Source organism: Phyllobates terribilis, unplaced genomic scaffold (genome assembly GCF_046119375.1).
Source record: "Phyllobates terribilis strain yellow unplaced genomic scaffold, ASM4611937v1 Scaffold_3__8_contigs__length_932513732, whole genome shotgun sequence".
In the NCBI taxonomy this organism is placed as follows: Eukaryota; Metazoa; Chordata; class Amphibia; order Anura; family Dendrobatidae; genus Phyllobates; species Phyllobates terribilis.
In genome coordinates, this window is record NW_027362763.1 from 854,289,651 (window position 1) to 854,305,363 (window position 15,713).

Sequence of the window (15,713 nt, forward strand, 5' to 3'; positions counted from 1 at the left end):
TAACAAACTTTACAGTTGGAACAATGTATTTTGACAAGGCGCTTTCTTGTGGCATCCACAAATGCAGATGTGTCTGCCAGACTCCAAGATGGTGAAGCGTTATTCTACAAACAGCACTCAGTGCGTCTATGTATTACATACCGTAATTCTTGCTGATCCTACTAAAAAGTGTGTAGCCAAGCTGCAACTTGTAGCATGTATATAAAACTGAAGTTTATACAGCAAATCTGTTCATCCAAAGGACCAGACCAATAAAACTAAAAATTATTCCATAAGGATTTAGACTAGTAAGTCAACAATTCAATAAATCAATCTATGAAATTGCAATAGTACTGTGTTAATACTGTATCACTTCCAGTCCTCACCTCTTTAGTAACTGATGGCATGGCGGATGCTTCATCATAGTATTTGAGTGCAAGAAGTTTTTGTCCTAGGTCCTTGTAGCACTGGTATGCAAGATAAAAAATAAGAAACAAGGGATACAATAAACATAAATGTACTTCCAACTTTGTAGTATATTTTATATGATAAAACTGCCTCCTCCACTTATGAGCCCCTTCTTCCATTCCCCTCGCCATCCCCTCTGAAATGAACAGCTCAAATCCATTGTTCCATACAAGATTGTAAGGAAGTTATAGCTCTTATTATACCCTAAGGAGGAGGAACAGGGATAGGGCAGCAGAGTGAGAGGCAGAGAAACAGATTGTGCAGATTCTAGCTAGCTTATGCCAGTGCTGGAGACACATTTACAATGCTCAGTACTGCTGTATCATTTCCTCCATTCGTCAGCTGTCTCTATCTGTGCGATACCAAAGGGAAATATAGCAGGAATATTTCATATTTGTGTGTATAGGAGATATGCATGAATATATATAATAGGATGTCATGTATAATACATGTTGCTTTCGTATTTTGATTAGCACTCCCGTTGTGTATTTTTATAAATTCATAATTGGGTATTCTCTGAATAGCGCTGCTTGTTACATGTTTCTAATAGGGATCTCAATCTATTCTTCTACCTTTGGTAATTTACACATCTATACTTTATGTAGTATAATCATCACTCCATAATAGCGTATGTGAGCAGTGAGTCTAGACATGCCGGCAAGTCTTCATAACTGAAAGCCGGCGGCTTCCAGGAGGAAAAGATTTCATTTTCTGTAAGACTCTTAAAAGCTTTTGACTTTTCAGAGTCATTTAAATTACTTTTTTGCTCCATTTTGCCTGAGGAAAACAAGCTACCTAATAATTCGGCATACCTTGATTAAGGGTGTTCATATCCATAGGGAATTGCTAGTCCGTGGATGGAAAATGGCATCTACAATCACACCATGCGGATGAAGATAACTGAGCAAGGCTATTGTTGGCTCATGTGCTCATAAAACTGTGACAAACCTATCAAAGTCCAAATACAGATGACTGAGATGGCACATAGAAAAAAAAGGATCAAATGCTCATATACCTGCCTGTGATGAACCTGTAGCCGCCATCTTGGTAATGATAAATCATATCCAGGGATGGCCACACTTCAGCAGCCCCCACCCTTGGGACCTTCTGTTAAAACGTCAACTAGATAGTTTCCCCCCATCCAGGCTCCTGTAAGATAAGAAGCCTACTTAACACTTGAATGCTAGGAGCTTCAAAGACTTCGAGAGGAAACACAGCCAGCAGGGGGGGGTGCTTCGTCTATCTGTACCTGACCATTTGTCCCATAGGACTAGTTTCTTTGTCTGTCACAAGCATGGAGGCATAAGATATAGAAACATGAAAAGTACACGCATGTTGCATGGGATGGGCCAATAAAAAAATATCACGGCGTCCCGGAGCCATTGCGCACACAAGCCTCCGCGGTAGACGTTTGTACGTGCTCTGGAAGCCAAGATATAGCGCGGAGCCATTCCTGAGGACCGTATGGTATCATAATTGATATCAAAAGGTCGGTTACGGCGGCCCGAATCCATGGGAACCCCTGGGGGTATCATGAGACCATCCCAGAAGAAGTTATTGGGTTCCATAGAATTTGGGCTTCTGATCGAAGTTAGACCTGAGGGTGGAGACTGAGCCAGCTGACCTCACAAGCAGTGGGCGGGACGGGGCAGGTAAGATAGCAGGACAGACAAGAGATAAGTCAGTCTTGACCCAAGAGTGGTGTGCTGAACATCTGAGCACCAGCTGAGGCCACCAAGGGGAGGAGCAGTTTGACCATGCGGTGGTAGGCCTCAGCCTGTAACAAAGAACCGTGCCTGCGATCGCAGAATCCTCTCCCTGCGTCACAAGAAAATCAAGAAACCGGTAACTGATATGCTGTGGTGATTCTGTGTGTTGTATTCCATTGTTGTATAGTTTAGCCTGACCTTATACCTGTGTATATTTAGTTGTATATCGTGTATCTAGTGTATTATTATAATCAATTACCTCAAGTAATTGTGGGCCTGCCTTTTATTCTGCATAACGAACGCACGTCCGTGTGAGCTCGGCTCAAGCCAAAAACGCTACCCAGGGTTGGTTCCTGACCCGATATAGGCCCATTCACGGACTGGGCGTATATCTAAAATAGGGACTGGTGGCAGCATACCAACTGGGGATTGGGGAAGGCTGGTAGTGACGGTCGGAGGTTCAGATATATATATTCCTGGCGCGGCCAAGGAAGATATATATACCGCCCTCACTACAGAGGGCCCCGATACCCAGTAGGTTACAGGACAGTCTCCCTGGCGACCGCTTATCCTAGGTGCAGTTCCTTGACTGACCTGAGGCTAAGAGGGCGCTAGCGAGTTGTGCTGTGTAGTGACGTTACGGTTTAGTGACGTTGAACGGATAACACACTACCGTGTTCCCTGCGCTGGTTGCAGCTTCCTGGCACTACTTTCTCTAGGTGCAGTACCTTGACTGACCTGAGAGGTAAGGGGGCGCCAGAGAGCTGCACCCACCGGCCGGCTTTCATCACATTGGTGGCAGAGCGGTGGGATTGCAGAATAATAGTGTTGTGGGACCCCTACTCCCAGGCACTAAAGACTGCCAGTGGTAACTTCCACTGCTGGAGTCTTAAGGTCAGCCCAACGTTAGACGGTCAGGCTAAAAGTATAACAAGGTGTGTGCAAACTCAGGGTTGCAGCGGTGTCGGTTACCAAGATGGCAGACGGCACCAGGAGCAAGACCCTGCAGGAGGCTAATGCTACGGTCCGTGTGGCAGGAGGGGAGGACATTGTTACTCATGGCGAGGAGGAGTCCAGCCCGGGCACCTCAGGGAGCCAGTCCCCAGTATACGGTCCCGCAGTGGGCTGCCCACCACCTACCCAGCCCAGCCTGTCCAGATCACAAGCCCTTTTACAAGCGGCTATGGCAAGTCTCCAGTCTCATGGCGATGCCGTCTACAAAACCCTCCTGGCAGCATCAGAGAAGGCAGCGGAGGAGGAGCGCGAAGCTGCGGAGCGCCGGGAGGCTGCGGAGCGTGAAGCTGCAGAGCGCCGGGAGGCTGCGGAGCGTGCAGAGCGAGCTGCGGAGCGCCAGCACCAACTGGACCTGGCCCAGCGGGGGCTTCCGCTAGAGCAACCAACCCATCAGGAGACCAAGTCGTCCAAAGTCCGAGCCTAGGACTTCCCTCTACTGGAGAAGGATGGGGACCTGGACTCCTTTCTGGTGGCATTTGAACGGACCTGTCTTCAGCACCATCTGGCCCGGGATCAGTGGGCCAGATACCTGACCCCCCGTTTGAGGGGTAAGTCCCTGGATGCCTTGGGGGACTTACCTGCCGGGGAGGTACAGAACTACGACTGCATCAAGCGGGCCCTGATCCGGCAGTACAACCTCACTCCCGAGTCGTACCGCCAGAAGTTCCGGAGCCTGCTGCGTGGCCCCAAGGACACCTGGACCGATCATATGCGGGCGCTGTTGAGAGCCGCAGAGCACTGGACCTCGGGTCTAGCGCTTACTACCCGCCAGGAGGTCCAGGAACTGTTCGTCACGGAGCAGTTCTTGTGGAACTGCCCAGAGGACCTCCGACAGTTCCTCCGTGACCGAAAACCAACAGGGGCTTCTGCTACAGCCGCCCTGGCAGACGAGTATGCCAATAACAGGGCGCCTGAGCTGAAGAAGTCTGCCAGCAGCACCTGGAGAGGGGGTAAGCCCAGTCATGCCCCTGTTTCCCCGGCCCCTAGAACACAAGGGGTGTATCCCCCTGTTGCCCTCTCCAGGCAAGGACCAGACGTAAGACGTTGTCATCTATGCAACAAACCAGGACACTTTAGGGCTGAGTGTCCCCAGCGCCAAAAGACCCCATCCCAGTCCCAGAGAGCGCCCAATGTTTTGTGTGTGGGAGGGGGTGGTGGTAGGTCCCTGGACAACATCCAACCCGTCACCATAGGCCGTTCTGCGGTCATGGGACTGCGGGACACGGGCGCTGAACGAACACTGGTACGGCCTGAGGTGGTGTCCCCCCAGGACTTGGTACCAGGAAAGACTCTTTCCGTCTCCGGGGTTGGAGGCGTGGAGCCGGCACTTCCCGTTGCCATGGTGTATTTGGACTGGGGTGCCGGAAGGGGGATGCGGGAGGTGGGAGTAACGCCAAATATTCCTGCAAATGTTTTATTAGGGACCGACTTGGGGCGTCTAGTATCGCAGTATGTACCCTCTGAACCCCCAAGTTCGGCCCCCCAAGAGTGTATTGATTTGTCTGCTGCTAATGCCAACCATGTTGTATGTAGTGTGTGTCCTGCTGAGGAGGAGGGAGTGAAACCTGAGGGTAACACCTGCACAGACACAACACAAACAGGGTTAGTGAAAGCAGGTGGGGAGTGTGGGGATGCCCGCAGAGGTGCTCAGCCGGCGTGCCGTGACCTCTTGTCCTCCGGTGAGGGAGGGGGCGGGCAGGATTCTGTAGAGGGAAGCTCAGGGATGGAGAGGGGGGCAGCTACCGGCAGTGTAGGGCTCCCAGGGGTATCCAGGCTGCTGAGTATAGGCCCACTGCAGGGGGAGGAACAGGCCATGGGAGGTGGGGGTGTCCCAAGAGAGGAGCCGCCAGGTAAGACCCCAGGGCAGGAGTTCCCCACATCCGAGATGTCCAAAGGCCTAGGAAGCCTGCCTGATCGGGCGGCTTGGTCAGAAACAGAGGGGAAGCAGGCACTACCCACGGTCACAGCGGTCATAGCCGCTGTCACCAGGAGTGGGAGCGCCGGAGCCCAAGGAGCCTTGCAGAGGTCCGACGGCTTCCCCACTTCTGACCAAGTGTCTGCCGGGTCAGACAGCGGCCAGGTGACATGCCCGGAGGGGCTGACAGAGGATGTGGCAGTTTCGTCGATTCTGGCCACATCAAGTCAGGAATTTCAGGCTGCGTTGGAAGCAGACGACAGCCTGAAAGCTCTCAAGGAACAGGCGGCACAGCCTCCCATGGAGTCAGACTGCGAGCGTGTGGTCTGGGACCAGGGACGGCTGTACCGGGTAACGGTCCAGCAGGGTTCACCGGAGGCGTGGCCCAGGGACCGACAGTTAGTGGTACCCTATCCGTTCAGGGCGGAATTGTTGCGGATCGCACACGAGATTCCGATGGCCGGACACCTAGGGATCGCTAAAACCAAGGCCAGGATAGCTCAGCATTTCTACTGGCCTGGGATGGGAGCCGCGGTGGGTGCCTACTGCCGTTCGTGTGACACCTGTCAGAGGGTGGGGAAGGCGGGGCCGCGCCCCAAAGCCCCACTGGTAACTCTGCCAATCATCGAAGAGCCTTTCTCGAGGGTCGCTGTGGATCTTATTGGACCTCTGTCCACTCCCAGCCACTCCGGGAAATGCTTCATACTCACGGTAGTGGACTATGCCACCCGGTACCCGGAAGCGGTAGCTTTGTCGTCCATTCGGGCCGACAAGGTGGCTACCGCCTTACTGGAGATCTTCTCCAGAGTGGGTTTCCCCCAAGAAATGCTCACCGACCGAGGGACCCAGTTCATGTCGCGGCTGATGGAGTCCCTCTGTAAGCAAATGCAGGTGCAACATCTGGTGGCCAGCCCGTATCACCCACAGACTAATGGCCTGTGTGAGCGGTTCAATGGCACCTTAAAGCAGATGCTTAAGATGTTGGTCGACTCCCACGGGAGAGACTGGGAGCGTTACCTCCCACACCTCCTATTTGCTTACCGGGAGGTTCCGCAGGCCTCAACGGGGTTCTCCCCCTTTGAGCTCCTGTACGGGCGACGGGTACGGGGCCCCCTGGCTCTGGTGAAGGAAGCATGGGAAGGGGATTTGGCCACCCCCGAGGTGTCGGTCATCGAGTATGTCGTGCGCCACCGGGACAGGATGATGGCCTTGGCAAAGCTGGTGCAGGACAATATGGCCCAGGCCCAGGCCGACCAGAAGCGGTGGTACGACCAGAATGCTTGTGAGAGGACCTACCAGGTGGGTCAAAAGGTGTGGGTACTGGTCCCCGTACCACAGAACAAGCTTCAGGCAGCCTGGGAAGGTCCCTACTTCGTGCACCAGAAACTCAATGCCGTCACCTATCTGGTCACCCTGGATCACGCCCGTGGAAGGAGGAAGGCCTTCCACGTGAACATGATGAAGGCTCATCATGAGCGGGAAGCGACTGCCCACCCAGTGTGCAACCTTCCCGAGGAAGGAGAGGTAGAAACCCTCCTGGATCTGCTCACCCAAGCCAAGGCGGGTGGGTCCATCGAGGATGTGGGGGTTGGCCACCAGCTCACGGAGGACCAACGGTCCCAGCTGGGGACCACCCTGCACCCCTTCCGGGGGCTGTTCAGCAGCCTGCCCGGAAGGACTGAGATGGCTGTCCACGACGTGGACACTGGCGATCACCCGCCGATCCGGCGTTCAGCATATCGGGTCTCTTTCGAGGTGCAGGGAAACATGCGCCAAGAGATAGACGAGATGCTGAAGCTGGGGGTGATCCAGGCATCCAGCAGCGCGTGGGCCTCGCCTGTAGTCCTCGTACCAAAGAAGGACCGAACTACACGGTTCTGCGTGGACTACCGGGGGCTCAACGCTGTAACGGCCACCGATGCGTTCCCCATACCACGCATCGATGACCTGCTCGATCGGATGGCCGGGGCTAAGTACCTGACCATCATGGATCTGAGCCGGGGGTACTGGCAGATTCCTCTGACCCCCGCGGCAAGGGAACGCTCTGCCTTTATCACCCCTTTTGGACTGTACGAGTCCACAGTGATGCCATTCGGCATGAAGAATGCCCCTGCCACTTTTCAGCGGATGGTCAATACGCTGCTTGAGGGACTTGAAGGGTACGCGGCTGCGTACTTGGACGATATTGCAGTCTTCAGTCCCACTTGGGAGGATCACCTAGAGCACCTGCGGCAGGTGCTCGGTCGGATCCACCGGGCAGGCTTGACCATCAAGCCGGAAAAGTGCCAGCTGGGCATGAGTGAGGTCCTCTACCTGGGTCACCGGGTAGGCGGGGGGGTTCTGAAGCCAGAACCGGGGAAAGTGGATGCCATCGCATCCTGGCCCACTCCTAGGACCAAAAAGCAGGTGATGTCCTTCTTGGGGACCGCCGGGTACTATAGGAGGTTCGTCCCACACTATAGCATCCTGGCCAAGCCCCTGACGGACCTCACCAAGAAGAAGCTGCCCGTCGCAGTCGACTGGACAGTCGCCTGCGAGACAGCTTTCGGGGCACTCAAAGCCGCCCTAAGTAGCTCCCCTGTACTGCAAGCTGCCGACTTCGACCGGCCGTTTGTGGTACAGACCGACGCCAGTGACTTTGGCCTCGGTGCTGTGCTAAGTCAGGTCAACACGACAGGCCAGGAACATCCTGTCTTGTACCTGAGCAGGAAGCTACTGCCCCGGGAGGTGGCTTACTCCACGGTGGAAAAAGAATGCCTGGCAATTGTATGGGCCCTGCAGCGTCTGCAGCCCTACTTGTACGGGAGCCATTTCACCGTGGAGACGGACCACAACCCAATCAGCTGGTTACACACGGTCTCTGGGTCGAATGGCAGGTTGCTACGCTGGAGCCTCGCTCTCCAGCAGTACCACTTCTCCATTCGCCACAGAAGAGGCCGTGACCACGGTAACGCTGACGGGTTATCCCGGCAAGGGGAGGGTGCAGAAGGACGCACGGGGGAACACAGGAATGTGCTACCCCCTCGCGCCCTCGTATAGGGGGAGGTGTGATGAACCTGTAGCCGCCATCTTGGTAATGATAAATCATATCCAGGGATGGCCACACTTCAGCAGCCCCCACCCTTGGGACCTTCTGTTAAAACGTCAACTAGATAGTTTCCCCCCATCCAGGCTCCTGTAAGATAAGAAGCCTACTTAACACTTGAATGCTAGGAGCTTCAAAGACTTCGAGAGGAAACACAGCCAGCAGGGGGGGGTGCTTCGTCTATCTGTACCTGACCATTTGTCCCATAGGACTAGTTTCTTTGTCTGTCACAAGCATGGAGGCATAAGATATAGAAACATGAAAAGTACACGCATGTTGCATGGGATGGGCCAATAAAAAAATATCACGGCGTCCCGGAGCCATTGCGCACACAAGCCTCCGCGGTAGACGTTTGTACGTGCTCTGGAAGCCAAGATATAGCGCGGAGCCATTCCTGAGGACCGTATGGTATCATAATTGATATCAAAAGGTCGGTTACGGCGGCCCGAATCCATGGGAACCCCTGGGGGTATCATGAGACCATCCCAGAAGAAGTTATTGGGTTCCATAGAATTTGGGCTTCTGATCGAAGTTAGACCTGAGGGTGGAGACTGAGCCAGCTGACCTCACCAGCAGTGGGCGGGACGGGGCAGGTAAGATAGCAGGACAGACAAGAGATAAGTCAGTCTTGACCCAAGAGTGGTGTGCTGAACATCTGAGCACCAGCTGAGGCCACCAAGGGGAGGAGCAGTTTGACCATGCGGTGGTAGGCCTCAGCCTGTAACAAAGAACCGTGCCTGCGATCGCAGAATCCTCTCCCTGCGTCACAAGAAAATCAAGAAACCGGTAACTGATATGCTGTGGTGATTCTGTGTGTTGTATTCCATTGTTGTATAGTTTAGCCTGACCTTATACCTGTGTATATTTAGTTGTATATCGTGTATCTAGTGTATTATTATAATCAATTACCTCAAGTAATTGTGGGCCTGCCTTTTATTCTGCATAACGAACGCACGTCCGTGTGAGCTCGGCTCAAGCCAAAAACGCTACCCAGGGTTGGTTCCTGACCCGATATAGGCCCATTCACGGACTGGGCGTATATCTAAAATAGGGACTGGTGGCAGCATACCAACTGGGGATTGGGGAAGGCTGGTAGTGACGGTCGGAGGTTCAGATATATATATTCCTGGCGCGGCCAAGGAAGATATATATACCGCCCTCACTACAGAGGGCCCCGATACCCAGTAGGTTACAGGACAGTCTCCCTGGCGACCGCTTATCCTAGGTGCAGTTCCTTGACTGACCTGAGGCTAAGAGGGCGCTAGCGAGTTGTGCTGTGTAGTGACGTTACGGTTTAGTGACGTTGAACGGATAACACACTACCGTGTTCCCTGCGCTGGTTGCAGCTTCCTGGCACTACTTTCTCTAGGTGCAGTACCTTGACTGACCTGAGAGGTAAGGGGGCGCCAGAGAGCTGCACCCACCGGCCGGCTTTCATCACACTGCCTAATGCCAATACACCAAATGCGTAACTCTGTATAGACCTGAATTCTAAGTATGCGCTCATGTATCCCTAGATTATGTGGAGAATAGGTCAAAAATAAATAACTGTATAATTTAAAAAAACGCTATTATGGAGTGATGATTATACTACATAAAGTATAAATGTGTAAATGACCAAAGGAAGAAGAATAGATTGAGGTTTGCTTTAAACTATTGGTAGAGATCATAGAAGCTAATCTATACCCACCAGCTCAGAGTCCGTTGCAAATTAGAGATCGAGTCTACAGAAGGTAAAAGTGGTGAAAAATGCTATAAATAAGTCATATAATGGCCAGAAATAGTGTTACTCCTCATGCAGACACAGGACAGCTTATTCTGATAAGTTACTTGAAAGCATTTAAGTCCGTAGAGCTTTGTCTTATAGATCACTGCTGCTGTATGGAATAAAACCTCCATAATACCCAATGAAGGGAGTTAATCCATATGAATCCATATACAACACTAGGGCATAGTATGCACCCATAGGAACTGTAAAACTCAGATTAAAATATCAGCGTGCATCAGGCAACAACTTCCTCCTACCTTTGCCAGATACACATAGTTGTATTTGGAGTACCCAGGATGCATTTCTTCAGCCTTTAAAATGAAGAAAAACTTTATTAAACAAAAAAAATACAAAATTATAAAAGGAAACAATGTATATCACAGAGTATTAGAGAATGTGACAACTCATACTCATATTTATTGTATACAATAATACACTGCATTTTTAATAATTGGGGATTTGTACCTAAACCTATTCAGTTCATCATTATTGAAAGGGGTTTCTTGGTATACAATATTTATGGCTTAAGGGTCAAGAACTGATTGGCAAGAATCCAAGGATAATCACAGAAAAGGGGTCACTTTGCTCACTGGAGTTCAGCCTCTCCGGTAGTAAATGACACAGCACCACTTGGTCCATGCAGCTTTGTCTGGTTCTGCAGCTCAGTACCATTTGCTTGAATGGGGCTTTATCAGCAGCATCAGACACGAGCAGAACGGAGATGATTACTGCACATTCGCACCGATGTCTATGGCAAAGTTAAATAACATAACTTAAAATTCCATCACATCATAATGACTTGTCAATTTTTATGATTCTGAATAATAGCAAACTAAGGAAATATTGTGACTCAATGGATAACTGGAGAGCGCAGTGTCACGAGTGTGAGGATCTTTGCAATTTTAACATGTGATGTCAGAGCTGGTTTATAAAAGGGAAGAGGATTATTGGAACAGGACATTGGTAATTACAAAACACTCCCAGGAAAGAAATACACATGACAATATAGTCAGAGGGCGTTTTCCAATATTAACAACTTTTAACTTATCTACAGGGTAGATGATAATTGTCTGGTCACTTGGGGTACAACTGATGTGACCTCCTGTTTATGAAGGTCACTGCTCCCATGTGTGAATGGAGCGGAAGTGTGCGTGCTAGCCTACGGCTCCATTTACGGGCTGCTAGAGTGACAGTGGCTTAGAGATATCCCGAATACAGTTGTAATAATTAGTGATGAGTGCACGTGTTCGTTACTAGACTTTGCCGTGGGTGCTCGGGTATGCACAGGGTATCGTGGGTACTTAAGGGACATTTTTGAGTCCCTGCGGCCGCATGTTTCACGGCTGTTAGACAGCCACAAAACATGCGGGAATTGCCCATGTATGTCAGGTAATCGCTGTCTAACTATTTTAATGGAAGCGCAATAAGTTGTCTTGCTTGTGCCTGGTGACTTGAAAAGGAATCTTGCACTGTTTAAAGTGAACCTGTCAGTAGATTCATCCTGTCCAAACCACGGACCGAATGAATCAAAGTCCGGCTGCACAAAATAAAGTTTCAATCATTAATAATGTCCCTGAGAGATCAATCCTCTGTAATACATAGCGCTTCAAAATAGCATACACATTGAGATGTGGGTAAAATCCCAAAGAAAGACGAGAACTATGAAATAGAATCAAGTACATGCAACTTTATTAGGAAAAAAACATTAAAATACAACAGTAAGTGCCTCACTGTAATGGACATGGTATACCTCGATTACAATAGATAATGATCTAGGCCAAATAGCATAGCATATAGAATATAGGAAGGAAAAATAATAAAGCAAGTGCAAAAAAATACTAGGTCTCTGCCTGTGGACCTTGGTCGGCTCTTCAAACTACATATTTTTTTCATTTAATGGATGCAATAGAGCAGCCAGGCTCCGATTCACACAGCCCATGGTATAGACAGCATGAATCCACTGACAGGTTTGCTTTAATGATTTGGTTGATCATAATATAGTAGGCACACTTTACCACTTTACACTTCCGGATCTAAGTCTAAGTAAGAATATGAATGTTTTCTGCTCTGTTCACCAGAAAAGAATAGACATCATATACGTAGTCACGTCTCATAGTTCTCCTATTTTATCATTTGACACTAAAGTCAATCTGCTTTGAATACCTTTTTGTTTATTCCTATAGCAAAGCTCTAAAGCCCCCGTCTCACATAGCGAGATCGCTAGCGAGATCGCTGCTGAGTCACGGTTTTGATGACGCAACAGCGACCTCACCAGCGATGTCGCTATGTGTGACACTTTGCAGCGATCAGGCCCCTGCTGTGAGGTCGCTGATCGCTGCAAAGTGTCCTGGACCATTTTTTGGTCGTTGCCCTCCCGCTGGTCAGCACACATGGCTGTGTGTGACCAGCGGGACCAGCGATCAGGCTGGTAACCATGATAAACATCGGGTTACTAGGGGCACACGCGCACTTAGTAACCCGCTGTTTATCATGGTTACGAGCCTGCTAAAGTGAGCGGTAACCTCCCGCTCACCGTAGCAGAGTGGTAACCACGATAAACAACGGGTTACTAGGTGCGCGTGTGCCCCTAGTAACCCGATGTTTATCATGGTTACCAGTCTGCTCCTGCTTCAGCAGGCTCGTAACCAGGAGCAGGACATCGTGGAAAGATTCTTTCCACGATGTCGCTGCTCCCCTGATCGTTGGTGAGCCTGCCTGTTTGACAGCTCACCAGCGACCACATAGCGACGCAGCAACGATCCCTGACAGGTCGTATCGTTGTCGGGATCATTGCAGCATCGCCAAGTGTGACGGGGCCTTAATTCTATTCATAAAGCAATTCTTTGACTGTGTGTGGAGGAAACCAGGGGACTTGGAGCTCTGTATCAGACAGATGGCGTTAAGATATATTCCATATTTGCCATGTTTTATAAACTCTTTTACCCCATCAATGCCTTGTTCTCGCATCCTAAATGTACATCTAGCCTTGAAGGCGGCTTGTGCACTTGCCATTAATGTGTAACTGATTTATTTGCTCTAAATGACACTGCTCTCCTGAATCTGGCATTGCTTTGTTTTGTCCCTCTTCTCTTTGTGTGTAAATCTAATCTTGTTAACTCATCAGAGAAGAGTTGGGGACCCGGCCTCCTTGGCTGACAAAACTAGATTCATAAACCAGGAAGAGGGGGTCGCAGTGCAAGAACGGAGAGATGCAGAAACAAATAAAATAAATAAAAACAATGCCAGATTAGGGAGAACAGAAGCATGTAGAGCAGGAATACAATAAACAAATACAAATTATATATGGCAAGTGACAGGTCCTTTTTAAATGAAAGATTAAAATGCAAACAAAGGTTAGCACATGAGGTCAGGAGCCCTACTGAAGTGCTTGCTCCAACTATTATCCTTCTATTTTACAGACTACTGAAGCACCTCCAAACCTTGTTATGGAGACTGTGACAAGGTCACTGGCAAAGTGCTGGAGAGAAGGTGAGTAACATACCATGTACAATGGGGAGTCCAGCTGTGATGCCACCCTTAGTTTACTCATACATAGAGGCGGGCACGCAGGCAGCACCCTGAATGGCATCCAAATCCTTTTATTCATTGTATCTCACAGACACGTGAAGGATTACAGCTGAAGCCGGCACTTCCTACATTTACGACTCCCAAGTCATCTTGACACTCCGTGAAACACCAGTGAGCCTCACACTTGCCTCCATGCAACTACACTCTATTCACAGAGGCAAAACTTCCTCCAAGCCCCAGATTTTAATGGTTGTCCCCATCCTGTGGGGTCCCTTCCCAAGCAGAGTGAGCCCCGGTCCTGCCACACCCTGGTCCTGGTTACCTCCAGCCGACGAGCACAGGAGCAGGAGGAGCAGCATGGCCCGGATGTGAGTGGCGAACACGATTGACAACTGGTCGGAAGGAGGGGGGCATGGCCCAGGTAGAGCGTCATGACGGGACTGAGAAATGAGTACTCAAATCGGGACAGTCCCACCGAATATGCGACGTTGGGAGCTATGGAAAAAGGTTAATCAGCCATCTTAGTGCTAGGGTGATTAAACACCTGTAGAAAGGGAGGAACTCAGAGGATAAAATCACAGCCTTTCAGTGCATTTGGTGTGGGGAGGGCCTGGAGGCACAACCTCTGGAGCGGTGGTGTTCATGTTAAGGAAAGCTAAACCTTGAGTTGCTTTGTTCCTTAAGCTGGTGGTTACCCATAGCAACAAGGTATGTGTCATACGTTATGGTTATGTTTTTTGTTTTTCCTGTCAGGCCAGGAAGGCCGTGCTTGTTCTTGCTAACTTTGCTGTATTTTATGCAGTGCTCTTAATAAACTCAGCAGAAGATTTAAAGAGACAGTGTTTCTGTGTACCTCTATGTGCAACCATGTGAGTCGATCTACCACAAGATGTGTGCATATATATATATATATTGAATGTAATCAAGAGGAAGATGCATTTTCATCCAAAAGCAGTGTGAAAGACTGGTGGAAAGCATGCCAAGACGCATGAAAGCTGTGATTAAAAATCATGGTTATTCCACCAAATATTGATTTCTGCCTCTTCGAGAGTTAAAACATGAGTATTGTTGTTTCTAAATGAATAAGAACTTGTTTTCTTTGCATTATTTGAGGTCTGAAAGAACTGTTTCTTTTTATTATTTTTCATTTGCTGCCAAAAAATTCTAAGTTTTTAGCTTTGAATATCAGACATATGTTGCCAGTAGTTTATAGAGTAAAACAACAATGCACATTTTAGTCAAAAATATAACTATAAAGAGAAAAATCAGAGAAACTGCAAATTTGAAGTGGTCTCTTAATTTTTGCCAGAACTGTATATATACATACACACACATATACACTGTGTTCCAAATTATTATGCAAATAATATTTTCTCAGATTTTCCCAAATTACCTATATGAATTGCAGTCATTGTAATTTTCCAGTCAAATAACTATTAGAGTACAATTGAAAGGTTTTTGTACATACTGCCTATGATAACAGTATATTTTAAAAAAAATAAAAAATTCAAACTGCACTCAAAATGCATGTTCCAAATTATTATGCACAGCAGAGTTTTCAACCTTTTCATTTTAATAAAGAACAAAAAAATGGTCATTTCTGCAATTATAAGCATTAGCAGGTTATTACAAACTGAAATCAAACAGTTTTCAACTCAAAACTTTATTCTAGGTGATGTTACATTTGCACATAGGACCGCTTGTTCGAAAGGAGCTTCTGAACTCTCTCGTCCATTGAATTTGGCAGGTTTTGGATGGTTTCTGCTTCAATTGTTTTGCATGAGGACAGAATACCCTCCCAGAGCTGTTGCTTAGATGTGAACTGCCTCCCGCCATCATAGACACTCCTTTTGATGATGCTCCAGAGGTTCTCAATGGGGTTGAGGTCAGGGGAGCATGGGTGCCACACCATAAGTTTGTCCCCTTTTATGCCCATAGCAGCCAGAGATGCAGATGTGTTATGTGCAGCATGAGACGGGGCATTACCATGCATGAAATGATCTCGATGGTCCAGATAGATGGAGTGGAGGATGGCTGGTTGATGGACACCCCATGCAAACACAGCTACGGCGCTAACAAGGAGGAGGTGGAGTAATGTTTTGGGCTGGAATCATGGGGAGAGAGATTGTCGGCCCTTTTATGATCCCTGAAGGGGTAAAGATGAACTCCATAATGTATGTTGAGTTTCTCAAACAGCACTTCCTTCCATGGTTCAAGAAGAAGAACCGTGCATTCCGCAGCAAGATC

The 15,713-nt window shown here is 49.0% G+C and overlaps 1 protein-coding gene across 2 annotated transcripts in view; it reads right to left on the minus strand.

Moving 5' to 3' along the window:
- The window catches only part of LOC141257698 (regulator of microtubule dynamics protein 2-like), a 171,508-nt gene that overhangs the window by 4,783 nt on the left and 151,012 nt on the right, over positions 1-15,713 (minus strand). For both annotated transcript variants that reach the window (XM_073672549.1, XM_073672550.1), the window contains exons 9-10: positions 10,196-10,249; positions 366-446 (exon numbers count right to left, since the gene is read on the minus strand). In XM_073672549.1, coding sequence (XP_073528650.1) covers positions 366-446; positions 10,196-10,249 — 135 coding nt within the window. The remainder of the gene's footprint in view (positions 1-365; positions 447-10,195; positions 10,250-15,713) is intronic.